Source organism: Myotis daubentonii, chromosome 9, assembly GCF_963259705.1.
Source record: "Myotis daubentonii chromosome 9, mMyoDau2.1, whole genome shotgun sequence".
In the NCBI taxonomy this organism is placed as follows: domain Eukaryota; kingdom Metazoa; phylum Chordata; class Mammalia; order Chiroptera; family Vespertilionidae; genus Myotis; species Myotis daubentonii.
In genome coordinates, this window is record NC_081848.1 from 56,145,209 (window position 1) to 56,171,747 (window position 26,539).

At 38.0% G+C, this 26,539-nt stretch overlaps 1 protein-coding gene across 3 annotated transcripts in view; it reads left to right on the plus strand.

The window, feature by feature from the left end:
- The window catches only part of GTF2H1 (general transcription factor IIH subunit 1), a 34,175-nt gene extending 10,123 nt beyond the window's left edge, over nucleotides 1-24,052 (plus strand). For all 3 annotated transcript variants that reach the window (XM_059709090.1, XM_059709089.1, XM_059709091.1), the window contains 13 exons: nucleotides 820-1,012; nucleotides 2,004-2,169; nucleotides 3,070-3,163; nucleotides 4,810-4,959; nucleotides 5,083-5,162; nucleotides 8,819-8,946; nucleotides 9,050-9,137; nucleotides 13,007-13,095; nucleotides 13,446-13,563; nucleotides 17,384-17,474; nucleotides 17,916-18,031; nucleotides 20,049-20,141; nucleotides 23,060-24,052. In XM_059709090.1, the coding sequence (XP_059565073.1) occupies nucleotides 820-1,012; nucleotides 2,004-2,169; nucleotides 3,070-3,163; nucleotides 4,810-4,959; nucleotides 5,083-5,162; nucleotides 8,819-8,946; nucleotides 9,050-9,137; nucleotides 13,007-13,095; nucleotides 13,446-13,563; nucleotides 17,384-17,474; nucleotides 17,916-18,031; nucleotides 20,049-20,141; nucleotides 23,060-23,146 (1,493 nt within the window). In that variant the 3' untranslated portion in view covers nucleotides 23,147-24,052. The remainder of the gene's footprint in view (nucleotides 1-819; nucleotides 1,013-2,003; nucleotides 2,170-3,069; nucleotides 3,164-4,809; nucleotides 4,960-5,082; nucleotides 5,163-8,818; nucleotides 8,947-9,049; nucleotides 9,138-13,006; nucleotides 13,096-13,445; nucleotides 13,564-17,383; nucleotides 17,475-17,915; nucleotides 18,032-20,048; nucleotides 20,142-23,059) is intronic.
- Nucleotides 24,053-26,539: the final 2,487 nt, after the last annotated feature.

Sequence of the window (26,539 nt, forward strand, 5' to 3'; positions counted from 1 at the left end):
CATCAATAATGAGTGAGAATGAATCATTGATTGGCTGTCTCCTGCACACTCCCCACTGGGGATCGAGCCCACAATCCAGGCATGTTCCCTGACCAGGAATTGAACCATGACCTCCTGGTTCATAGGTCCACGCTCAACCACACTGGCCGGGCTATAATTATAGTTCTTTAGTCTCTTCTCTGAGTATAGGGTTGTAGAATATCACACATTATGATTATGCCTAATTGTCTTAACTTGTAAGGGTGGTGGTTACTTCCTATTCTGTCACTTCAGAAAGCCTGTTGTGTCAGGTTGTCCTGCTTTGATCACTCGGTTAAAGTGGTGACACTAAATCTCAAATGTAAAATTTCATATCTTCCTTTGCAACTAGTAAGTAAACCATGGGTTGTGCTTTGGAGTTTTTGAATCATGACAAATCATTTTTATTAATGATAATGTTAATTGGAGGTAGCTGTGTAGGGTGGATTTGGGACTCCTACTTGACTGTTTAGGAAGCTTTAAAGATATCTGCCTCAGTTGAATGGAAATAAAAGCTCTTTAGTATCTGGAGGTGGAAGCCATGGGTGAGAAGTGCCGCACAAAAAGAATACTAAAGGAGGAAGCAGATTGTTAGCAGTGACTTTGTTGGTGGAAGCCATGGGTGAGAAGTGCCGCACAAAAAGAATACTAAAGGAGGAAGCAGATTGTTAGCAGTGACTTTGTTGAACTGTGCTCTGGATTCTTATTTAAGAAGAGTGCATTTCTGCCAAGTAAGTAACCTGTTGTATGGCAGTTTCCACAATGTGCATGTCATCTAATTAACTTCATATTTCCTTTTAGGTCAGAAAATCAGTCCAGAAGGAAAAGCTAAAATTCAGCTTCAGCTGGTTCTGCACGCAGGGGACACAACTAACTTCCATTTTTCCAATGAAAGCACAGCAGTCAAAGAGCGAGATGCAGTGAAAGACCTTCTTCAGCAACTGCTGCCCAAATTCAAGAGGAAAGCTAATAAAGAACTTGAAGAGAAAAACAGGTGAAGGAGGAAAAGAATAGCCTTTTGAAGAACTAGGTTCTCTCCGGTCTCATAGAGTAATAGCTTGCTATTTATCATCTCTTGTACTTTGATAGTACAATATAGAAAAATATAGCTGTGGTATCTTTACCTCTGTATGTGTGTTTTTTTGTTTTTTGGGGTTTTTTTAACTTTAGCTTCTTACTAGCTATTTAGCTGTGGGCAAATGAGAATGTATAAATTCAGATGTTAAATTAACTGCCTGAACCCTAACATCTGATTAGGAACAGAACTGAGATTCAAAGGTGCTAAGGTCCCTTAATTTCTTTTCCCACTTCTCTTCACAGAAAAGATACTAAACCATTAGAAGTGTGTTTATGAATAAGAAACCTGAAGGAAATTATACTGTTAAAAAGTTGATTTGTGATATACTGTCAGTACAGTTTTGGTAATATTGTTATACTTAAAATCTTTTTATTCTTGAAAAAAAAAAAACCTTGAGAAAGCATGTAAAATGATGAGAATTTCTGATAAGATGAATTCCATCACCAGTCTTTTTCAGCCTTCTGTGCTATGACTCCAAGTGCTTATCACCATGAAAAATTGGTTGCTGGAAAATCTTAAGCATGCTTCCTCTTCTCCATTCACCTTTATTTGTAAAACAGAATACAGTGCAATACAAATACAGATACAGTGACCTTTGTATCACTGGGATATAAAGATGAATAAGACCATATCCATGCCCTCAAAGAGTTTTAGTCTTTGCTTCTTCAAACTTCCATTTATCTCCACTTTATTTGTTCCTCCAAAAATATGGAGTAGTTTTGGGTTTTTTTTATTTTGTTTTGTTTTTGCTTTTAATTACTAACAAATGAATAAAATGACCTGCTGCTGCTCAATCATCACAAAATGAAAGTTGTGTGTTTCAGTATTTTGTGTTAAAGTCTTTAAAATGTTACCTAAATGGTGTTTTGTTCTATAAAGTTCAGTATATTCAATGTTCTATCCCCAGGATGCTGCAAGAAGATCCTGTTTTGTTTCAGCTTTATAAAGACCTTGTTGTGAGTCAAGTGATCAGTGCTGAGGAGTTCTGGGCCAATCGTTTAAATGTGAACTCAACAGAAAGTTCTTCCACATCCAATCATAAGCAGGATGTTGGCATTTCTGCAGCATTTCTGGTATGTGACCCTTCTAGATTTCTGAAAAGGGGGGCGGAGGTTAAGGAAAACCCTGATTCTGTGTTAACAATGCCATTTCTTTGATAAATTTTAATATTTCCTTGAAGTAAATTCATGGGCATTTCCATATTCATGGTCTTCTTTTAGAATATTTATAAATACATACAGTATTTTTTTTTAATTTATATTTTTGCTATTTTTCTTGGTTTCTGGACTTGACCCTAACTTGCTGGAAATCAAATGGACTTTTAAAAGAATCTTTTAGCCATTGGACTAATATTTATTTCCCCTAGTACTTTTAAATTTAGGGCTTTCTGATAACTTTTATGGTTGCTATATTTTACTTACAATAAAAGTTAAATTTATAGTGACTATCATAGTATAGAAAAAGTAAGGGTTATAAAATGTATCTTAGAGAAAAATTGGGAGTACCTTACATGTAGAATTAGAAAATGTCTCTACTCTGGTGGAACCAAAGCAGTACATTTAACAAAAATTTGAATACGAATTATATGTTTGGCATCTTTCTGTGTTCTTAGTATTAATTAGGCCTTTCTTAAATAAACTAGTCAGATAATATTTGTTTATTTAGTAAGTAAAGTACGTTATAGTTTTGGTAACTATAGAAGTTTATGATAAAGCTCCTATACCTATCTGTTTTTGTCCACACATAAACATGCCTGTTTGACCATGTAGGATTTTCAAGGAAGCAGATTTTATAGGTCACTAAGATTATATGAAACAGGCCAGGCTTCTTTGTCTCTGCAAAAATAAAGGTGAGGGACTTCCTTTGCCTCTGTAACTCATTCAGAAAGTCTGTTTTTCCACCTTGGTCCAGTGTCTGTTGTGTGTTTAACATCTTTCCCCAGTATTTTAATTAACATATATTCATTATTTTAGGCTGATGTCCGGCCCCAAACAGATGGATGTAATGGTCTGAGATATAATTTAACCTCTGATATTATTGAGTCCATATTTAGGACCTATCCCGCAGGTAAGATGAATCACTTCTTTCAGATAGTTAAAATATTTATTTGGATGAATTCAGTAATATTTCAATGAAAACCAAAAAGTTTACTTTTATTCTTGATCAAGTACAACAAAATATGTGAAGTACTGTACCTAGTTTTGACATGTGGTAGATATTAAGGGTTTTAGTATGTAGTGTATTATCATCAATTCATTGGTATGACGACTTCCCCATTCTTTCCATCAGTAGTTCTTAAACTTGATTTCCCCTTAACCATATCTGAGCAAGATGACATCCTCCAGAGGCATCAATAAATGAGTCTCTAGAGCACTAACTCAAATCATCCTTTATACTTCCTCCAGAGCGACCTTTCTAACTTAATCCTTTCCCTTGCAGAAACCATCCTAATAGGATCACCCCAGCTCTGGTGATTTATGATGTGCAGCCAAGGTTGAGAGTCACTGCTTTAGTCATTTTTTAACCAACCAGTGCTCTCTTAAGCCATATGCTGTTCTTCACACTTCCTCACTCGTGCACCTTTAGTCTTTAGGAAACATACCTCTCCCACAGGACTCAGCTCAAGCATTGCCTCATTACCACCTCTGACTTCTTCAGATAGATATGAGCCCCCTCGCCTTCTGTAGGGCCTGTGTCTGCCTCAGAGTTATCACATTGTAATATAATTATTTGCATATCTTTCTGATAATAACATTATGGTGTGCCAGACACCATTCTAAAGCCTCTATGTAGATTGACTCATTTAGTTATCACAAACTAGAGGCCAGGTGCACAAAATTCATGCACAGGGGTGGGGACGTCCTCTCAGTCCAGCCTGCACCCTCCACAATCCGGGACCTCTCGGGGGATGTCTGACTGCTGGGTTAGGCCTGGCAGTCAGACATCCCTCTCACAATCGTGGGCCACTGGCCCCTAACCGCTCACCTGCCTGTCTTCCTGATTTCCTGATTGCCCCTAACTGCCTCCCTGCCAGCCTGATCACCCCTAATTGCCTCTGCCTGCCAGCTTGATCACCCCTCACTGCCCCTCCTGCCAGCCTGGTCACCCCTAACTGCCCCCCTGCCAGCCTGATCACCCCTCACTGCCTCTGCCTGCTGGCCTGATCGTCCCCAACTCACCCACCCCCGCCTGGTTGCCCCACGCAGCCTGCTGTTCAGTCGTTTGGTCACCCCTCACTGCCGATCTGGTGGCCCCACGCAGCCTGCTGCTCAGTTGTTTGGTCGCCCCTCACTAACTCCTCTGCCGGCCTGGTCGCCCCATGCAGCCTGCTGCTCTGTCGTTTGGTCGTCCCTCACTACCCCTCTTCTGGCCGAGTCGCCCCACACAGCCTGTTCGGTTGTCCGTACAGTTGTGATGGTCACTTAGGCTTTTATATAAATAGATACCCTATGAAATAGGTACTATTATTAAAACTTGTCAGATCTCTCTTGGTACAAAATAAGGTTTTGTTTGTAATTGTTAAGATTCGTAAAGGTAATACCTCACCTTATCTCTCAAGTTGTATTTCATATTTATAATTAGATTATTATATACAGAATATATAGTTGAACAGTTTTATAACCTAGTTTTTGCTATTAGTTTATATTTCAACTAATTTGAGGTTTTAAGAAATGGAAATGCAGCATCTAACCATTATGGTTTTTCTTCCACAGTAAAAATGAAATATGTAGAAAATGTTCCCCACAGCATGACAGAAAAGGAATTCTGGACGCGTTTTTTTCAGTCCCATTATTTTCACAGGGACCGGCTAAATACAGGGTCAAAGGACCTGTTTGCAGAATGTGCCAAAATAGATGAAAAAGGTAACTGTTTACCCCTGACACTATCATTTATTTTGCTGTTCTCTACTTATTAGTGATGTTAGTGAGTTTTTTAATTTCTGAGAAAGGTAAGACTTGATCGACTTTATTTCATTTATTTTCTAGGGTTAAAAACAATGGTTTCCTTAGGAGTGAAAAACCCACTACTTGATTTGACAGCTTTGGAAGATAAACCATTAGATGAGGTAAGTTACAGTAAAAGGATTTATGAGAGAACACAGTCTTTTCCTAGCCTTCAACATTTTTATAATTCTAAAATTGCCTTATGTGAGGATGTTTTACTTGTGAGAATGTAAATCAAACAAAATACTGTTATCTGGAGTGATTTATCAGAAGTGCTTTTCAGTAGTACTGTTCACTATTAAAATTGCTCGGAAAACAAATTCCTGTATGAGTTGCTAAAACTTTTTAAAACAATTTTCTAGCTCTCCAATCAACAAGGCTCTAGGTCAGTGGTTCTCAACCTGTGGGTCGCGACCCCTTTGGCGGTCGAATGACCCTTTCGCAGGGGTCCTCTAAGACCATCCTGCATATCAGATATTTACATTACGATTCATAACAGTAGCAACATTACAGTTATGAAGTAGCAATGAAAATAATTTTATGGTTGGGTCACAACATGAGGAACTGTATTTAAAGGGCCAGAAGGTTGAGAACCACTACTCTAGGTAATAATGAAAGCTTAACATATTGATGAGTCTGGCTTTATGCTCTAGCTAACAGTCTCTAGTAATGTGGATAAATGTTAATAGACAAGGAAAAGGTAAGCTTTTGCTGATTGCCCATTATTTACCCACCATGAACTTATGATCCTTACCCACACTATTCCTAATATGTTTCAACTGGCACACTTTCAAATATGAGCTACCTACCTCAGCATCATAACTCTAGATTTGCATACTTATCCAGTTATAGAAAATGAGATTATATCTTCTAGTCAAAGCTACCTATCTCTATCTTTTGGAGTAAGAGGAAACTGCCTTCTCAGTTATTCTTCTCACACTCTTATATTGTAATTTTCTTGCCCATTTTTTGGCTTCTTTTCTGCTGACTATATATACATGCTCCCACCTACCTTATTTTTTTTCCCTAACTTTTCCTCTAATTTTAAGTTAGTGTATTTACTCACCAATTGAGAAAACCAATGTTAAAATTTTGTCCTATAGTCTAAATTACATATTAATAGAATATAATTTTTGGTGCGCATGTGAGTCTTTTCCATAATGAAATTCAGCTTTTTCTTGGTGATTCTCAGCACTCAGTCACTCCCTTGTTGATTCTCAACAGATTACAAATAGGACCCTCTTAATCATCCTGTCTAAATGAAATTTAGGGAAGCTTAGAGATTACTGCTTACTTAATGTGATGAGAAAACACATTTTAGGGCTTTTTTTTTTTTTTTTTTTAATGAAAAGGTGGTATATTTTTACATGCATATGTGTAACTTCTTCACTTTGCCTATTACCAATATCAGCCTAAGCTAAATATACCATAATCATTAAGTTCATACACTTTAAAACCAAATTAGCACTTGGCTGTGGTGCCTCAATGGATTGAACGTTGTCCCATGGACCAAGAGGTCCCGGGTTTGATTCCTAGTCAGGGCACATGCCTGGGTTGCAGCTCGATCTCCACTAGCAGCATGCAGGAAGCAGCCGATCAATGATTCTCTCTCATCATTGATGTTTTCTCTCTTCCTCTCTGAAATCAATAAGAATATATTTAGAAAACATTACATGGATCAGACTCTGTCTTTTTTTTAACACTTCTAAGTCCAGTTTTCTTATAAAATGAGGTTAATAGTACTGACCGTAGATAATTAGGGAGGTGTTGTTTAAGGGTACAAACTTGAAACTAGTAGATAAATAAGTTCTGGAATTCTAATGCACAGCACGGTTAACAATACCGTAGTATAAATTTCAGAGTTGCTAACAAACTAGATCTTAAATGTCCTCACCACAAACAAAGAAATGATAATTATGTAACAATGACAGAGGTGTTAACCTCATAGCAATCATATTGCAATATTCAAATGAAATCAATACATTGTACTCAGACTTACACAGTATTTCAGTTTTTAAAATGTAGGCAAGGATGGGAAGAACTGGCCTTATAGGATTGCTTCAAGACTTAAGAGATCCTAGTACAAAGTACGTGTTTAATAAGTCATAGGTGTTGTTATCTACATTTTTTTAGTGCCTGCATAATATTCCATTGTATGGGTGTATAATCTTAATAGAAATGTTGGTTGCCCAGCCAGAGTGGCTCAGTGATTAAGTGTCGACCTATGAACCGGGAGGTCATGGTTCGATTCCCGGTCAGGGCACATGCCCAGGTTGAGGGCTCAATCTCCAGTGTGGTGCATGCAAGAGCCAGCCAATCAGTGATTTTCTCTCATCATTGATGTTTCTATCTCTCCCTCTCCCTTCCCTTCCTCTCTGAAATCAATAAAAACATTTTTTTAAAAAGAAAGAAAGAAATGTTGGTTGATTCCTTTTTTCATTGGTGCCTCTTCTTTCCCTGTCATCCTCTAGTTGTTACTGTCCCAGGATATTGTCTTTGGGCCTCCTCCTGAATACATTCTCTACATGCCTTTGCTTGAAATACTAAATATGTAATGATGAATCCCAAATAGTAGTGGTCTGTCAATCCCAGAACTCCAAAATCATATATCCTACTGACTACTTGATATCTTCACTTAGATATTTCAGACATCTGAATGTAACATGTCCAAAATGGAGCTTTTGATTCCCATCATCACAAATCATTTCTTCCTGGGTCTTCCCTATCTCAGTTAAAGAGCATACCATGGACTCACTTGCTCAAGCCAAGACCTAAGGGTCTCCTTGATACCCCTCCCCCCATCCTTTATCTTCAACATTCATTTTGTGTCAACAAGTCCTCTACAATACATCTCCGATCTGTCTACATCTCTTTAGCTCCACAGATACTTAACACCCTCTTGCTGTAGACTACCACCATCTCTGGCTTCATTGCTTGCATTAGCCTTTTAATTGATCTTCCTATTTCCACTTTTGTTGTCATAGATCATACTCTCCTAGGAATAAGAGTTATAAATTAACTCAATGTTCCACTATGTAAAACTCCTCAATTTCTTTTTATTGAACATGGAATAAAATCAAAACTCCTACAAGGCCTTTCTTGATTTGGCCTCTACCTACTACTACTTCTTCAATTTGGGCTAGTCCCTCATTCATGCTCCAGACATAATGGCCTTCAGATGTACCCCAAGCTTTTCCTACCCCAGGGTCTTTACTGCTGCTGTTCCTTCTTCCTGCTCTTCTACTTAACTAGCTTCTACCCATTTTTCAGATATCTATTCTGTCATTTTTCCAGAGAGACTTTTTCTAACCTCCCTATCTAAAATAGCTCCTCTTCCCAATCCAGTTACTACATTATCTCACCCTCTTTTTTTTTATATAACATTTGTCTCCAAATATCCCATTTTATAGAGCTTACCTAGACAAACATTGAAAAAGTGATAAAGTCAGAATTTTATTTCATAGCTATCTGACTTCAAAAGTCTGTGCTTTTTTTCACTGTATTTTGTTACTTAATATCTTGCCAACTAAGACCAAAATTGCTCTTTAAAAGTGCAAGCTCAAGTTAAGATTTTGTTGATGGTAAAGGAGTTAGTGGTATTTCTTAATTTTTTATGTGTATTTTTTCACTTACTTTTAAATGTTTACTTATTAATATTTATTAGTGTTCAGAATTAATTAAGTCCCATCATACAGAAATTTTTTTCAGCTTAACATGTAACAGATAAGAAAATTAGAACTTTATTTTGATTTTTAATCTACTAAATTGTTTCTTGTAGGGCTATGGCATATCCTCTGTGCCATCTACTTCTAATTCTAAATCCATAAAGGAGAATAGTAATGCTGCCATCATCAAGAGATTTAACCATCACAGTGCCATGGTCCTAGCAGCAGGTCTCAGGAAACAGTTAAGTATACATGCAAGGTGCAGTGACTGAGCTTTTCAAGATAGAATGAGTTGTGTTTTTGTTCTGTAGTTTTTAACATCAGTTTCTTTTTCTTGTTTTTAGAGAAGCACAAAATGAACAAAATGGTGAGCCCAGCAGCATTGATGGAAATTCCAGAGATGCAGACTGCTTTCAGCCAGCAGTCAAAAGGGTATGGGTAAAAAGTTGGGAACGTTTAGGGCTCAGGTTTCTCCAGATACCTTATGTATAATTGCTAGTACTTTATGTTGACACTTGATAATATCAAATGACTTAGTTCTTCTAACCAACATGTTAAGTATTTGGCTTAAATTGAAGAACTTTGTAAAAAGTACTTTCTCAGTTTTGGCTTGCCAGCCAGCTTTCCATGGACTCAAGTCTGTTAACTATTTTTATTGTTTGTGTTTTCCCCCCATGACATGGACACTTATGCACATACTGACATATAGTTCCGTTTTCTGGGAAAGAGTATTCAACAAAGGCAGTGTGAGAGAGAGAAAAACTGAAGTTTTGTGTATAATGTTTTTAAAAGAGGATTTGGCCCTCATATAAAACCTGGCATTTCAAGGCTAGATATGTCTTTTTATTAAATATTGACAGTTATCTACTTGCATATTCCTTCTTTCCTTGCAACTTTGCCAGGCTACTCTATTACTCTGTTTTTGCTTGCTTGCTTGTCGTTTTTTGGTGTGTTTTTTTTATCCTCACCCAAGGATATGTTTTGATTTGAGAGCGGGAGAGAGACAGACAGAGAGAAACATCAATGTGGGAGAAAAATATCGGTTGGTTGCCTCCTGTATGCTCCCCAGCCAGGGATTAAACCTGCAACCTTTTGGTGTGTGGAACACTCCAACCAACTGAACCACCCTGCTAGGGCTATTACTCTGTGTGTGTTTTTAAGTTCCTCCCTCCCCAGTTACAAAAATAAATTACAATAAAGTTTCCTTTTAGGGCAATATGTATTGAAATTTTGAAAGTTTATGCCCTTAATTCTACTTCTGGACATTTATTTTTTAAAAATAAAGAGGTGCAAACGTTTAGTTACAAATGCTCATTATAGTATTGCTAGAGACCCAATGCACGAAAAACGTGCACAAGTAGGCCTTCCTTATCCTGGCTGCCAGCATCAGCTTCCCTCTGGCACCCTGGACCCGAGCTTCCCTCACAGCCCCGGCTTTGTCCAGAAGGATGTCCGGTCTAATTAGCATGGTTTGCTTTTATTACTATAGATAATAGAGAAAATGGCAAACATCCTAATATCTATGGTACATCCATATAATGAAGATCACTGCAGTCTTTAAGGACTTTAAATGAGTTAATGATATATTGAATTAAAAAGAGTTAATATATGCCATAACAGTAGTTCAGTTTATAAAACATTAAATTCAAAAAATTCTTTTGAGTTGCCTAAAATATTAGATGGTGGGAAACAAAATGAATAAGACAGTACTTGTATTCAAAGAGTTTAGTGTCTGTAGATAAGGCAAAAATCAAAAAAATAATTACAAAACAAAATTTAAAGTATACTAGTTGTGTTATTTACAATAGGAACCAAAGAAAATATAAAATGAATGAATGAATGAATGAATGGAGTAGAATAGTTCACAGAGCAGATTGTATGCGATAATTTCACATGGGAAAAAGAAGTTTATGAACTTTAAAAAGTCCTTTAAAAGAGCATGCTAAATGGTAATCTTTCTGTAAAGGGGTTGTGGGTGAGTCTTATGCTTTATTTAATATATTTTGATAATATGTTTGTACAGGTATTTGAACCTTTAAAATTAACAAAGCCAATAGAAAATTTTTTCTGAACTAAGAAAAGTGAAACTAAAATGTAAGTTACAGGTATTAAAGAAGAAATCTAGGAAGTGATGCTTTTCTTTGCAATACTCTTGCACTAAGTAGAGTTGATCTTGGTAGTCAAAGAGTTGTCACAAATCACTGTGGATTTTCACAATGTTGAATAATAAATTCTAATTCTAGATATTCTTTGAAGTCAAGAGTTGCCTCTGTTCTAAAGAGGGTTTTGTAGGATGAGAGATTCAGAAGTATTGATAGAGTTCTTACATTTATGGAGCTTTCAGTTAAGTATGAAAGTTAGGTGACTTAACTATGCTGTGGCAGAAGTTTAGGATTTGGATTATTATGGGAGGTTTGATAGGGTCACAGCTTAGGTAAGGCAACAGCAGGAATCAAAATGAGCTTGGCATATGTGAAAAGTAATGACATTAGTATGCCTTGAAGTTGGCTAAAAGGTATAGAGTTGAGAAAGTATAAAATAGGCTAACTCTAGGTAAGGTGCAACTCATGGATGTATTATTCTGAATATGCTGAAATCAGATTTATTCCTGTACTACAAGAGAACTATTCAGACTCTTAAAATAAGAGCAATTTAAAATACTAAGTGTTTTTTTTAAAAAATACATTTTATTGATTTTTTACAGAGAGGAAGAGACAGAGAGAGAGAGAGAGAGTTAGAAACATCGATGAGAGAGAAACATCGATCAGCTGCCTCCTGCACATCCCCCACTGGGGAAGTGCCCACAACCCAGGTACATGCCCTTGACCGGAATCGAACCCGGGACCTTTCAGTCCGCAGGCCGACGCTCTATCCACTGAGCCAAATCGGTTTCAGCATAAAATACTAAGTGTTTAAATTGACCTTTTTGTAATATATTTAATAACCTAAAATTTTTTATTTAATCCTCACCCAGAAATATGTTTCTCTTTCCTCCTCCCCAAAAAATCTAACAAATTTAAAAAAGGAAATTGTTCTTTAAAAAGAGTTCATAAGTAAACCCAAATACTTGGAAGAATTAAATATAATGTACTAGAAGCCCCGTGCACAAAAATTTGTGCACTGGCAGGGGAGGGGGGGGCGTCTCTCAGCCCAACCTGTGCCCTCTCATAGTCTGGAACCCCTCGGATGATAACCACCTGCTGGCTTAGGGCCACTCCCCCGGTGGCAGATGGCATGCCCAATCCTGCAGTGTCTGCCCCGTCTCCCCCAGTCGCAGATGGCAGGCCCGGATCCCATGCTGGGGCGGGCGGCAGCTGGGGATCTCGCTGCCGCCCACCCCGCCCAAGACACTGCAGGCCGGGATCCCGCTCTGGGGCTAGTGGCCACTCAAATCATGCTGCTGCCCGCCCCACCTGCCCCTCCCTGCACACGGCAGGCCAGGATCTCACACTAGGGCGGCACAGCGGGATCTGCCTGCAGTATGCAAATTAGATGCCATCTTTGTTGGTGGTTAATTTGCATATCACGTTGATTAGCCAATGGGAGGTGTAGCAAAGGTACGGTCAATTACCATGTTTGTCTATTATTAGATTAGATGATAAAAGGCATTTCAGAATCGGTGGGCAAAAAAACAGATTATTCTACAAATGATTACCTACTTTACTCCTTATTCTGAAATAAATTCCAAGTGGATCAAAGATTTTTTTTTTTTTTTTTTTAAATATATTTTATTGAGTTTTTACAGAGAGGAAAGGAGAGAGATAGAGAGTTAGAAACATCGATGAGAGAGAAACATCGACCAGCTGCCTCCCGCACACTCCCCACTGGGGATGTGCCCGCAACCAAGGTACATGCCCTTGACCGGAATCGAACCTGGGACCCTTCAGTCCGCAGGCCGACGCTCCATCCACTGAGCCAAACCGGTTTCGGCGGATCAAAGATTTAAGCAAAAATTAATCCACAGAAAAATAAGCAAAAAGGGAATAATTAAAAAACAAACACTAAATCGGAGAAAAAGTATAAATTAGTCATTTACTTGGGGGGAAATAGTAAAATACACATTTTAACCTACCAAATTGTCAAAAATTAAAAGTTTAGTAGTAATTAGAATGGTTGGAGTGTAGGAAAACAAGTGTTCTCTCTAATTGGTTGGTGAGAAAATGGGTCCAACCGCCTGTACAGCAGTCATCTCTAGAAGTGAAGCTCATGTTATAAAGACGATACAGTTTTACTTTTTCAGTCATGTTCATTACTTTTACAAGGGAAAGTTATGATTAAAAGTGTTGTGTTAATAATTATAGGCGAAGTTACAAGAGTCCATTGAATATGAAGACTTGGGAAAAAATAATTCCATAAAAACGATTGCGCTAAACCTCAAGAAGTCAGATAGGTAAGTTTGGTCAATACTAAATTAAGTTGAGGCAGAATAGTTATATAACACAAGTCATTGCAGAATATATTCTGCAAGTGTAGTATTCAAATTTAATTAGTTTGTTACCATAAAAGTACAGTATTCAGGAAAGGATCCTAAATTATCAAAACCAAGAAAATAAATTTTGGCTCTCTGTGCTATTTTCATCTTATTGTCCTTTTATGAAATAAATCATCTTATTGAAATCTCATTAACTGTATTATCATTTTTTGCTGTGAGGGGAATGTACTGAGATTGCTAAAATATTTAAAAACAAATGTTGAGCACCTTTATTCTGTGTAATTTCTTTCTTCTTTGCTAACGTTTAGGTATTATCATGGTCCAACTCCAATCCAGTCACTACAGTATGCAACAAGTCAGGATATTATTAATTCTTTTCAAAGTATTAGACAAGAAATGGAAGCTTATACACCCAAATTAACTCAGGTGGGTTATTTATATTGTTTGAAAACCAGAATTCCCACACACACAATTACTTCCTTATTTTATGTGCACAACCAACTATATGACTAATATTTTAATTGTGTTTAAAAACATATTTCTGCTAAATAAATACAAAAAATCAAGAGGTAGAGAGAAAAGGTATTTGGCTTATTCAAGAAGCATCTGTGCCCTAACCTGTTTGGCTCAGTGGATAGAGGACTGAAGGGTCCCAGGTTCGATTCTGGTCAAGGGCATGTACCTTGGTTGCAGGCACATCCCCAGTAAGGGGTGTGCAGGAGGCAGCTGATTTATGTTTCTCTCATCGATGTTTCTAACTCTCTATCCCTTCCCCTTCCTCTCTGTAAAAAATCAATAAAATATATTTTTTTTAAAAAAAGAAGCATCTGAAGATAATATGATAATGAAAAATAATGACTTTTGTGATTGCTAGTTTTTTCTTCCATATACACAGTTTTGTTGGTAAAATCTTTCAAAAAATATCTTCTGGTCATCACTCTCTAACTATTCTGCATGACCTCAGTATATAAAATAAATATGTAAAACAGAGCTCATTATCTGTTCTTCATTTTTCCCCACCTTTATTTATACTTTAGTTAATCATCAATTTCTGTCAGGCCTTCAGTATTTTTTTTATTTCATCACCTTGTTTTATGCAAACCTGATCAGTTTTCCACACTGCCATTACAATTATATTTCTAAAACCATAAATCTGATCTTATCACTCTGCAGCTTAAAAACCTTCACTGTCCCCTTTTGTTGCCACAGCAATTATCTGAATGCCTTTGTCTGGTATGCCAGACCCTTTATAATCTGGCCTTAACCCACATCTTGTTCTGCCTGCAGCCATATCTCCACCATTCCCTTCCACACATAACAAAGAGTCCTGTGTTCCAACCTAACACACTAGACTACCCAGAGTTGTTTGATCATACTATCTTCATGCTTCCTGTGCTTTTGCTCATGCTTTCTCTTTTCTTAGAATGCTCTTAATCTGTTCTGCCATGGGAAACTAATAAGAATTATTCAAGACTCACCTCAGATTTCATTGCCTCTGTAAAGCAATCCCTAATATACCCCATAATGAGTTTTCTCCATTTCTCTTTTTATAAATACTGAGGCACTGAGTTCCTGCCTGACTTTACTGTAGTCTTCAGCACATATTGGAACTTATATTTACTTTTTATTTTGAAGTAATCTTAGATTGACAGGAAGTTACAAAAATGTCTTCTGACCAATTTTGAGAGTAGATCCCTTTATTCCTAAATATTTCAGTGCGTACTTCCTAGAACAAGATACTATCATAAGTAATAACAGTAAAGTTATAGAAACAATAAGTTAACATTAATAAAGTATTATCTAACCTGAGTTCTTACAAAAAGTTCGCCAGTTGTACCACTAATGTCCCTTACAGCAAAAGAAGACTTCTTGGTCCAGCATCCATGTCAGGTTCATGAGTTGCATTTAGTTCCCATGTCTCTTTAGTCTCCTTTAAAATGGAATCATTTTTCAATCTTTCTTTGCCTTCATGACCTTCACATTTGAAGAGTACAAGCCATTTTTTTGTGGAATGCCCTCAATTGAGTTTCCCTAATGTTTCTTTAACATTGGACTCACATTATGTATTTTTAGCAGAAACACCATAGAACTAACCTGTAAATGATGTGTCATCCTCACATCAGCAGGCACATACTTATTTGTCCTAACTTGTGATATTAACTTTGATCACTTGGTTAGAGTAGTATTGGCCTGGTTTCTCCACCAAAAAGTTAATATTTTTCCCTTTGTAATTAATAATTGTGGGTTATTTTAAGACTGTAAATATGCCGAAACCGGTTTGGCTAAGTGGATGGAGCATCGGCCTGCGGACTGAGGGGTCCCAGGTTCGATTCCGGTCAAGGGCATGTACCTGGGTTGCGGGCACATCCCCAGTGGGAGATGTGCAGGAGGCAGCTGATCGATGTTTCTCTCTCATCGATGTTTCTAACTCTCTATCTCTCTCCCTTCCTCTCTGTAAAAAATCAATAAAATATATTTAAACAAACAAACAAACAAAAAGACTGTAAATATTCTATTTCCCATCAAACTTTTACCCACTAGTTTTTTAGAATCCATTGATGATGCTTGCTGAAAACAATTATTATCATGGTGGTGGTTAAATGGTGATTTTCTAAATCCATCATCCAGTCTTATCAGTTGACATTCTACTAAAAGAAAAATTTCCTTCCCTTCTCCTGTATTTACTTATATCAGCATGGATTCTTACGTTATTCTATGGGTTATAAATTGTTGCTATTTTTTTTCTTTTTTTAAAACTAAGGTAAACTTTACCCTTTTTAGTGTATTGTTCTATGGGTTTTAATAAACATACACAGTTGTGTACCACCAACACAATCAATATAAAAAAAGTTTTGTTGCCCCCAAAAATGTACCCGTGCCCCTTTGTAGTCAGACCTTTTCCAAGCCCTTTGCACTGGCTTCTTTATCTTTCTGATAATGTTCATCAGTTGAGCACCTCCTTATTTTATGTTTTATGGCACAATGGGATAGGTTTTTCAGGTTAATCTTATACTTTACCTGCCCCAGTCACAGAATCTTCCTTTTAGTACTGAGTAGATTTAGAAACCAAGATCTCAGTATTGGGTGTACTCATTGCTATTAGGGTGTAATTTGCTACTTGTGTTATTGTCTCCTCAGCAGACAGAGCTAGGAAATACATATATGCATATAGATATAGCTATAGATATATAGATATATGATATATGTATATATATGTATATATCACACACACACATTTGGGCTTATTTGACCATTTCTTTCCTTCTAGACTGTAATTGTCCAATATCTGGCCATTGGGCCCAAGAGACCCGCCTAACTTTTTAAACCTGTGGTTAGCCTGAAGTATTTCCAGTCTTCCCCATATGTACCCTCTCTGCCCCCGCCCCCAGATTTGATTTTATTATCTGAGAAAAATTGAGGCATGAAGGCCCAAGAGATTATGTGTCCTCAGGTGTATATACCTGAGTGCAGCCAGGAGCTAGTCAGCAAGCTCAGTAATCACAAGTTTTTGGTTACAATGCATTATAAATATTCTGACAAAAGGAAATAGGAGCAAAGTAAACTTCATGTCCCCTTGACTCATGGTTGTTATGTGCTATACTCAATACCAAGCTTAATTTTTCTTCTCCAGCCCATACATACATGGATTTAAACTTGTAAAAATTCCATTGAAGAACTTTGGACACACTAATCCTGCACTTGAAGCTATTCAGCAAATGATTTGTTCCTCTGTAGCCACAGTGCCTGGCACTTGTGGGCGCTCTTGAGTAGATAAGTCAATTATGTCCCTGAATGTTGATACTGACACAGTGCAGAATACATTCTTTCCTCTTTTAGCTAAGTATATTCAGTTCTTTGATGACAAATGATGTATTTCTGCTGTGTTCCCACCCCCCAGCTGCCAGCAAGGATACATGTTGATTTATTTGTTTCTTTTTCTTAAACTCAGTTTTACCTTCAATGGTAAGAGTTCACAAGTTAAGTTGAATTGGTGATTAAGAAAAGGTTTGACAATGCAAAAGTGTGTGAGTTCGGGGGTACCTGTGGACTTGCTTAGTATTCTTGGAAGATTGGTATATATTCACTTTCTACACACACCGTGTTTCTGTGTAAAAAGTAGTAGTTCACTCTGGTTGCTATAAATTATATATTTATAGAGTAATAAAACTCAACATTTTGCTATAAAACTGAAATGTTAAAAAAAATAGCAAAAAAGAGGGAAACTACTTTCTGTGTTTTTTTTCAGGTTCTCTCAAGTAGTGCCGCCACCAGCACCATCACAGCACTGTCACCTGGAGGAGCACTTATGCAGGGAGGGACACAGCAAGCCATAAACCGTATGTGCTGGACAACTTTCTATTGCTGTCTAAAGAGCACTTTGAGAGGAGGAGGGCTAAAATTTTACTGGTGTTTCTTTGGAAATTTTCTGGGATGTTTTTTGTTGTAATTTTTATGCATCCAGATCCTGAAACATATCTAGACAATAACTTTGATTTCAGAATTGTCTTAATTTTACAAGAAGTGGCACATTCGTAGTCTCCCTATATCACCCTAAAAGCTTTCCTTTTTCCTCACCTACCTCTTAGAATAAAGGGAAACCTAAAAGTTTTTCCAGAATCCCAAAGGAATTTAAATTCTGTGATCTGTCAGCCACAAAATCAGTAACATATCTCAGAATAGCACATCCTGGTTTGGCATTGGCAACGAGTGCATGTCCTTCTTTCCAAGACTATATATACGGGAAAACAGCTTTTATCCCATGGGCTTTTCTTTTGCAGAGATGGTGCCAAATGATATTCAGTCTGAATTGAAACACCTGTATGTGGCTGTTGGGGAACTTCTTCGGCACTTTTGGTCCTGCTTTCCTGTTAATACGCCATTCCTCGAAGAAAAGGTAGAACCAGTTCCAAACACAGCCAGCTGTTATAGTAGTGTGACTTAGTGAGGTATTATTTTGAAATTGGAAATTTGTATTGTTTACCATGTACCAGACAGTGGGATAACTGCTTTGCATATGTTATTTAAGCCTCACAGCATCCTGATGGAGTAGGTATTGATACCAATTTTAAAGATTAAGAAACTTAGGTCCAGACCAGTTCCATAACATATGATCATACATCTTAAAACTTGTATTTACCTCTAAGCCACTGGAATGATTAAAGAACAGAGACCTAAAACAAGTCACATCAGTATAATTAATTATTTGGTATATTTTTTAGAAGTAATAAAATCTAAACTGAGATTGATGAAAAATATAGTACTTGCTATTTAACACTAAAACCTTGTTAACCCTTTTAAAGGAAAGTTGGCAGATAGAAAAGTATAGTATTAATGGTAGTAGTTTTACTATATAGATTATTCTTTAAATTTTTTAAGAGAAAGACAAATGCCCTATTAAAAATAATAGGCAAAAGAATTTTAACAGACAACTAACTCACTAAAGAATGCAAGTGGCCCAATAAACCTAAGAGGAAATTTTCATACTCACTAGTATTCAAATACATTATCTTTTTTTTTTTTTAATATATTTTATTGATTTTTCACAGAGAGGAAGGAAGAGAGATAGAGAGTTAGAAACATCGATGAGAGAGAAACATCGATCAGCTGCCTCCTGCACATATCCCACTGGCGATGTGCCCGCAACCCAGGTACATGCCCTTGACCAGAATCGAACCCGGGACCCCTCAGTCCGCAGGCCAACGCTCTATCCACTGAGCCAGACCGGTTTCGGCAAATACATTATCTTTAAAGATAACAGTCAAAGAGCATTTTCATCTAAAATCTGCAAAAGAACAAAAAACTTAAACTGATCATTTCTTTTTAAATGACTTGGCCCAGACCTAGCCAGTTTTGCTCAGTGGATAGAGCATTGGTCTGCGGACCGAAGGGTCCCAGGTTTGATTCCAGTCAAGGGCATGAACCTTAGTTGCAGGCTCCTCCCCGGCCCAGGACCTGGTTGGAACTTGTGTAGGAGGCAACCTGTCGATGATTCTCTTTCATTGTTGATGTTTCTATACATCTATTTTAAATGATGACTTGAGTGAGTATTTAATGACTGAAAGATGTTCATATTACACCTAGTGAAATTTTAAAATAGTATGCACTGTGTATTTTCTGCATATATACATTTATACACATGCACAAAAAATGTCAAGAAGGCATAGCTAAGATTTGGAAACAACCTAAGTGCCCATCAGCAGATGAGTGAATTAAAAAACGGTGGTACATCTACACAATGGAATACTATGCCGCTATAAAAAGAAGGAACTTTTATCATTTGCAACAGCATGGATGGAACTGGAGAGCATTAAGTGAAATAAGCCAGTCAGAGAAAGATAAATATCACATGATCTCACTCATATGTGGAATATAATGATCAACATAATTTGATGAACAAAAATAGATCCAGAGACAAATGGTAGGGGATTTGTTGGGGTTAGAGAGCAACCAAAGGACTTGTATGCATGCATATTAGTGTAACCAATGGACACAGATACTGGGTCGGTGGGGGCTTGCCCGGGATGGGAATGGCTGAGGGGGTCAGTCGGGGGAAAAGGAGACATATGTAAAACTTTAGACAATAAAAAAAACAATAATAAAATAAAATTTTTTAAAATGTCGGGAAGGATATGAGTTATGGACCAAAGTATTAACGATCTATGAATGTTGGAATATAATAAGTATGTTTTTATATTCTACCTTTGGCATTTTTTAAGTTTTTTCTACAGCAACCATTATTTGGGGATAGATTTCTTTTACTTTTAAATTTTTAATTATCTTGCTTCTCTGCCTGGTGGAGCCAATTAATCTTTAAAAAAATAATAATAAAGTAACCTTCCTTTGTGCATTTTTATCTTGATCTCTATAAATGCTTTGAGATTGTAATTCATTATTTCTTTCACCTTTTGTAGGTAGTGAAAATGAAAAGTAATTTGGAACGATTCCAGGTTACAAAGCTCTGCCCATTCCAAGAAAAAATTCGAAGACAGTATTTAAGCACAAACGTAAGGCAACAATCTGATTTTGGCCTGATTTTCTTTTTCTATGTAGTAAAATGAGACTAACTTTGTTTTCATGTAAATGAGTAGAATACATTGTTTTTCTCTAACTCAGAATACTGTTTTTTAACTCTAAAATAATAAATATATGTGTGTCCACCAATCACAGTAAGAAATAGAACATTTCCTCCCTGACCAGTTTGGCTCAGTGGATGGAGCGTCAGCCTGCGGACTGAAGGGTCCCGGGTTCGATTCCGGCCAGGGGCATGTACCTTGGTTGCGGGCACATCCCCAGTGGGGGGTGCGCAAGAGGCAGATGATTGATGTTTCTAACTCTATCCCTCTCCCTTCCTCTCTGTAAAAAATCAATAAAATATATTTAAAAAAAAAAAGAAATAGAACATTTCCATACCCATAGGTATTCCCTGAGGGTCCCTGCCAGTTACCTACCCCTCACTCATACCCCTCACTCATAATCAAGGCCATGATTAATGAGGCATTTCTAATAATCATCTCCATGCTTTTCTTTATAGATTTACAACCTATGTATGTGTTCCTAAAAAATTTATTTTTGCTCTGGTCAGTTTGGCTCAATGGATAGAGTGTCGGCCCATGGACTGAAGGGTCCCGGGTTCTATTCCAGTCAAGGGCATGTACCTTGGTAGCAGGCTCCATCCCAGGTCCTGGTCCAGGCAGGTGTGGGAGGCAGCCAATGGATGTATCTCTCTCACATCAATGTTTGTCTCTCACTGTCTCTTCCACTCTTTCTGAAAATCACTGGAAAAATATCCTCAGTATAGGATTAATAACAACAAGAAATAAATATCTTGAAAGCCAGAGTAGTAAGCATGAACCTAGCAACGCAATGAAAGGCAGAATTGCCACTGTGATAGTAAATTCAACAGCCCCTGATTGTTTACATCAGGGTGGGGTACTGGATGAGGTACTGAATGAATAGTGTCACTTTGTGCCCAGGGTTTTTAGCTTTGTGTGTGTGTGTGTGTGTGTGTGTGTGTGTGTGTGTGTGTGTGTGTTTCTTAGAGGAAGGGAGAGGGGGAGAGAGATAGAAACACCAATGATGAGAGAGAATCATTGATTGGCTGCCTCCCTCACACCCCCCACTGGGGATCGAGCCCACAACCCAGGCATGTGCCCTTGACCGGAATCAAACCTGGGACCCTTCAGTCCAAAGGCCAATGCTCTATCCTCTGAGCAAAACCGGCCAGGGCTTAGCTTTGTTTTGTTTGTTTTGTTTTGTTTTCAATATATTTTATTGATTTTTTTACAGAGAGGAAGGGAGAGGGATAGAGAATTAGAAACATCGATGAGAGAAAAACTTAGATCAGCTGCCTCCTGCACACCTCCTACTGGGGATGTGCCCACAACCAAGGTACATGCCCTTGACCGGAATCGAACCTGGGACCTTTCAGTCCGCAGGCCAACGCTCTATCCACTGAGCCAAACCGGTTAGGGCTTAGCTTTGTTTTTAATGCAAGACTAGAGCAACCACAAAAGTTTGTTTTTGTGTGTGTGATGCAAATCCTTTCAGAAATGATAGGAAAAAATAGTATATACACACTTAGGACTCAATATATCCATAAGTAGGATAATCAAAAGGAGTTTTATAATTGAAAGCTGAAAAATCTGCATCAGTAAGATTTTTAGTAAGTCTTTATACCCTAAACATTCTAAGCTGTTTTTCTCAAAATATAACAGTATTAGTTACCAGAAAAGCAGCTTGGAGTATCTTTGTGCAGCAGGGCAAGGATGATTTTTGTATCATTTTTAGTTCCAGACAGAACTAAATAACAACACACACACACACTCAATGATAACCGACGTAAATAGGAGTTTTTTGTTTAACTCTACCTCAGACTGGATCTAAGTCATTGACATGCTTAAAGGATTTAGGACTTCCTGATTTTTACCCCAATACTGCCAGAATTGACTTGGAAACTTTAAAAGACTTTTGCTTCCAACCACATAAAAAATGTCTACCTCCAAGGAAACAGATATTCCAAAGACATTCTACCTCCGGAGTCTTCATTAGCTTAGCCCATTGGTTGGCAAACTGCGGCTCGTGAGCCACATGTGGCTCTTTGGCCCCTTGAGTGTGGCTCTTCCACAAAATACCGACTTGTGTGCATGGGCCACGAAGTTTCAATCGCACTATATGTGCACGCCCGCACATGGTATTTTGTGCAAGAGCCATATTCAAGGGGCCAAAGAGCCGCAGTTTGCCGACCACTGGCTTAGACCAATGTGGTCCTATTGACTTCTGGTTATGTCCATGATGAGGGCAAATTTTTTTTCTACTCAAGATACATAGTGCTGACCTCAGCTATGATCTACTACTTGTGTGAAGCATTGAAACCATTTAGATTTTCTGTAATCTACTGGGTTATATTGGAGTCCTGAAATGTTGGAGCTGGAAAGGCCCTAAAAAACATAGAAAAGTGCTTCACAAGATTGGCTATGCAGCAAAATTAACTGCAGGAGCTTTTGAAAATCAAAGATTCCTGGGTCTCATCTCAGACGTGCTACATCAGAATCTTCAAGGGAATGAGACATTTTTCAAATGTTCTGTAAGGTAATGCGAATGCCACTATCCTGGCCTCATTTAACAGAAGAAACTGAGGCCTATCACACAGTTAAGACTTTCAGGTTGTCCTGTAACTGGTTAATGACAGGGCAGACATTACAACCTAGACAGAACAGGTGAATTTCCAGCCTCTGCTGTACCCCATCATCTCAAGTTTCTGTACAAAATGTGTCTGATAACACCTTCACAGAGGGCTTGCTCATTGCCTTATTGGGGAAATGCAAGTGAGCTTTGAAACTGCACTCTGAAGTATATGCCAGATCTGAATCAGAGGCATTGACTTCCCAGCCCAGTTGTTTAAATGTCCTGCTATGTTTTTCAGTTGGTAAGTCACATAGAAGAGATGCTCCAGACAGCCTACAACAAGCTCCACACGTGGCAGTCACGACGTCTGCTGAAGAAAACGTGAGGTGTCTGTGGCTCTTACAGGTTTTGTGAGATTGAGAGAACTGTGACCTACAGTGACTCTGGAAACCTGGCCTGACAGACAGGCAGATGATCAACAGAAGTGCAAGAAACGTCTGCACCACGCCAACTCTCAGAGCTGATGCTATTGTACTTGCACATTGTGAACTGAAAGGAAAAGAACTGATTAAACTAAAAGCTGGGGAGGTAAACTAAGGCAGAACCAAAATGAGCTAAGTTGCAAATATATATATATAAATATATTTTTAAAAAAGACACTGTTTACTGCAGTTACTCAGGAACTGCTTTTGATTCATATTAAGCTGCTTTCAGAAATTAAAAAAACAACAACACTTTTTAAAAGGGTGCGTTGATAAAATCCGAGGTTTTTGTTGTTTTCTGTGTAAATTTTTTTTCTAAGTTTATGGCACAGGGTACACCTTAAGTATTTCTCCTCCATCCTCCACTTGGATCCTCAAGTTTTACTGGATTCTAGTTGTTCCTTACATCCGTAAGTTAAAGAGAGTCCTTTAAAGCAGGGCAGAGGGAGACTGTTGCTCAACCATCAGGAAACAGTTGTGCTCAGAAGACATCATTGGTCCTGTGTTTCCTACGGAAATGAGACAATAAATATTGCACTGAATGTTTGTGGTTTAAGTCCCTAAATGATAAAGAGGGAACAGAATTTGCAGAAAGTTGTGTGGGGTTTTATGCAGAATTTTGTCAGAAGACAATGGTGCTGCATGTTCTTCTTTGAGTGCAAATGTACATTGCTAAGATTTTTTTTAAGATAGCATGTGCTTTGAAAAAAGGAAATTGCATTTTTAAAGTTTAAATATCTTATGAGTGAGAAATATAAGAGATCTTACTTATTTTCACTTCTTTAGAAAAATAAAAGATGTTTCTCATATCTTCTTTTCTCCAGTATCTGACTGTTACTATCCTTGGCAAATTGATAATCATTGATGAAAAGCCTAAATGCAAAAAAAAGATATGTTCTTGTTTCTGGAATCCATGCTGTGCCCTATTTTGTTCCTAATAGGATCAACTGTTTTAGACTTTAGATGTCTTATATTAAAAGTTACAGGAAAAAAGTAAAACTTTTATAGATGCACTTTTAACTCTAACACATCTTTTGGTTTCTCATTATGTTTTATATTTACTTGGGTGCACTGCACAGGGCTATTCATTCTTTTTTAAAGCCATAATGCAAGGTGGTTATCTTTAATATAATGGCTACAATAGGTCAAACCCTGTTCAGACTGGTAAAAGGAAAGAGACATCACTTTCTGCTTCATTCCTCCTGTTACTTTCATATCAGGACAGTAATGGTGTAATCCCTTACACCTTACAGTTTTACAAAGTACTTTTAAAATGTATTATCACCACAACTACTCTAAGCAAAAGTGATGGAGCAGATAGAAAAATGTTTTAAATAGAAGATATGGACCCTGGCCGAGTAGCTCAGTTGGTTAGAGCAGTGGTCCGCAAACCGCGGCTCTTTGGCCCCTTGAGTGTGGCTCTTTCACAAAATACCACGTGTGGGCGCGCATGTACGGTGCGATTGAAACTTCATGGCCCATGCACAGAAGTCGGTTTTCGGCCTGGGCGAGTCTATTTTGAAGAAGTGGCGTTAGAAGAAGTGGGGGGTGTCGGTTGGACGGGAGACGCAGCACGGGGGAGGCGCGCGCAATTCATGCACAAGTTGAGTGAGCCAGTCAGCAGTCTCATTGTGCAGTGGTTAGTGCTAGTCGCTTCCGCAAATCACGCGCGGGTGGCAAAAGATAGACAAAACGAGTATACAAGACGAGTGCGGATGGGAGAGTTGGAAGAGGACGACCTCAGCCAACGTACCTCAATCAGATTGAGGACGTTTTTAGCAAAGGCCAGCTTAGGAGTACCCTAATTAAGTTAATAACAATGTACCTACCTATATAGTTTAAGTTGAAAAAATTTGGCTCTCAAAAGAAATTTCAATCATTGTACTGTTGATATTTGGCTCTGTTGACTAATGAGTCTGCCGACCACTGGGTTAGAGCATCATCCTAATTCATCAAGGTTGCGGGTTTAATCCCCAGTTAGGGCGCATACAAGAATCAACCAATGAATGAATACATAAATAAGTGGAACAACAAATCTATGTTTCTCTGTCTCTCCCAACTTCCTCCCTCCCCAAAAATCAATCAATAAAAAGACAAGAAATAAAAGAGTATGTCTGTTGGGAAAGGCAGATGTAAAGAAAGAAAATGCTCTGTTAAAGATTAAGTGATAAATACAGTGAAGCCAGAAAAAAAACTGTTTGGGGGAGCTGAGAAGGCTTCACTGAAGAGGTACATTATAGTTGAGCCTCTAAGATTGACTCGGGAAAAGAAAGATGACGGTATGAAGGCTTGGAAAGACCCCAGTGTGTTAAAGGAACAGTGTATTTATTGGATTGAAGGGTCAGTGGTGCCAAGAGGCTGGAAAATCAGTTTACGTTAATGGCTTTGTGTATGAAGGTCAGAAATTGAGGCCTTACCCATTAGGCATAAGGGGTCCCCTGGGAGAAAATTTGAGCAAATATGTTTTTTTCTGAAGGTCTTCTATGGTTTTTTGCTAGGGTTTTCTCGGTAAAAAGTCTGTCAGGGAGGCTAAAACCTAGAATGCTTTTGCAACAATGCAGACTGGAAACTGGTCTGAATTAGAGTAGAGTTCTGGTAAATAGAAAGAAGGAGATTGAGTAAAGGACAGTCCTAAGGTATGTGACCAAGTCACTCAGAGAGAAGGAAGGACTTAAGTGATTTCACCAGAGATAGCTCTCAATTTTATGTCTACTTTGCATTTGAAATATTTGATCCTTCAAGTCCTTTAAAAGTGAACTTTGGCCGCCATTTAGGCCTGCTATGGCCTTACCTTCCCACTGTGGGAAATGATAACCATTGATGACTGAGGGCTGCTCTAAACCAGCATGTACCAAGCACCTTTGCTGCTATATCTCACTTCATTCTCACAACAGCCAGTGCATCAGATGGTGCTATAGATTGTAAATGTTGTGGGCATTAATTTATCCAAATGGATACAGTAAGTGGCAGAGCTGGAATTGACCCTAAACTGCTAAGCTTCTGTAGCCACTTCGGGATAAGATGCTTGTGAAGTCGGAAGCTTTGATTCCCAGCCTGTGCTCCTGTTGCCTAATTGTATTTTTGACTGCCCTGTCAGTCACTCCTGCCTCCACTTCTCTTCTGTGCTACTTGTATGGCAAAGCACATTTTGGGGTTAGTCTGCTCAGTTGGTCCCATTAGCCCAGAAGGCTGCAAAATCTACACTAATAAAAGAGAAACATGGTAATTGGCGTACGACCGCTACCCTTTTCATTGGCTAATCAGCGAGATATGCAAATTAACTGTCAGCCAAGATG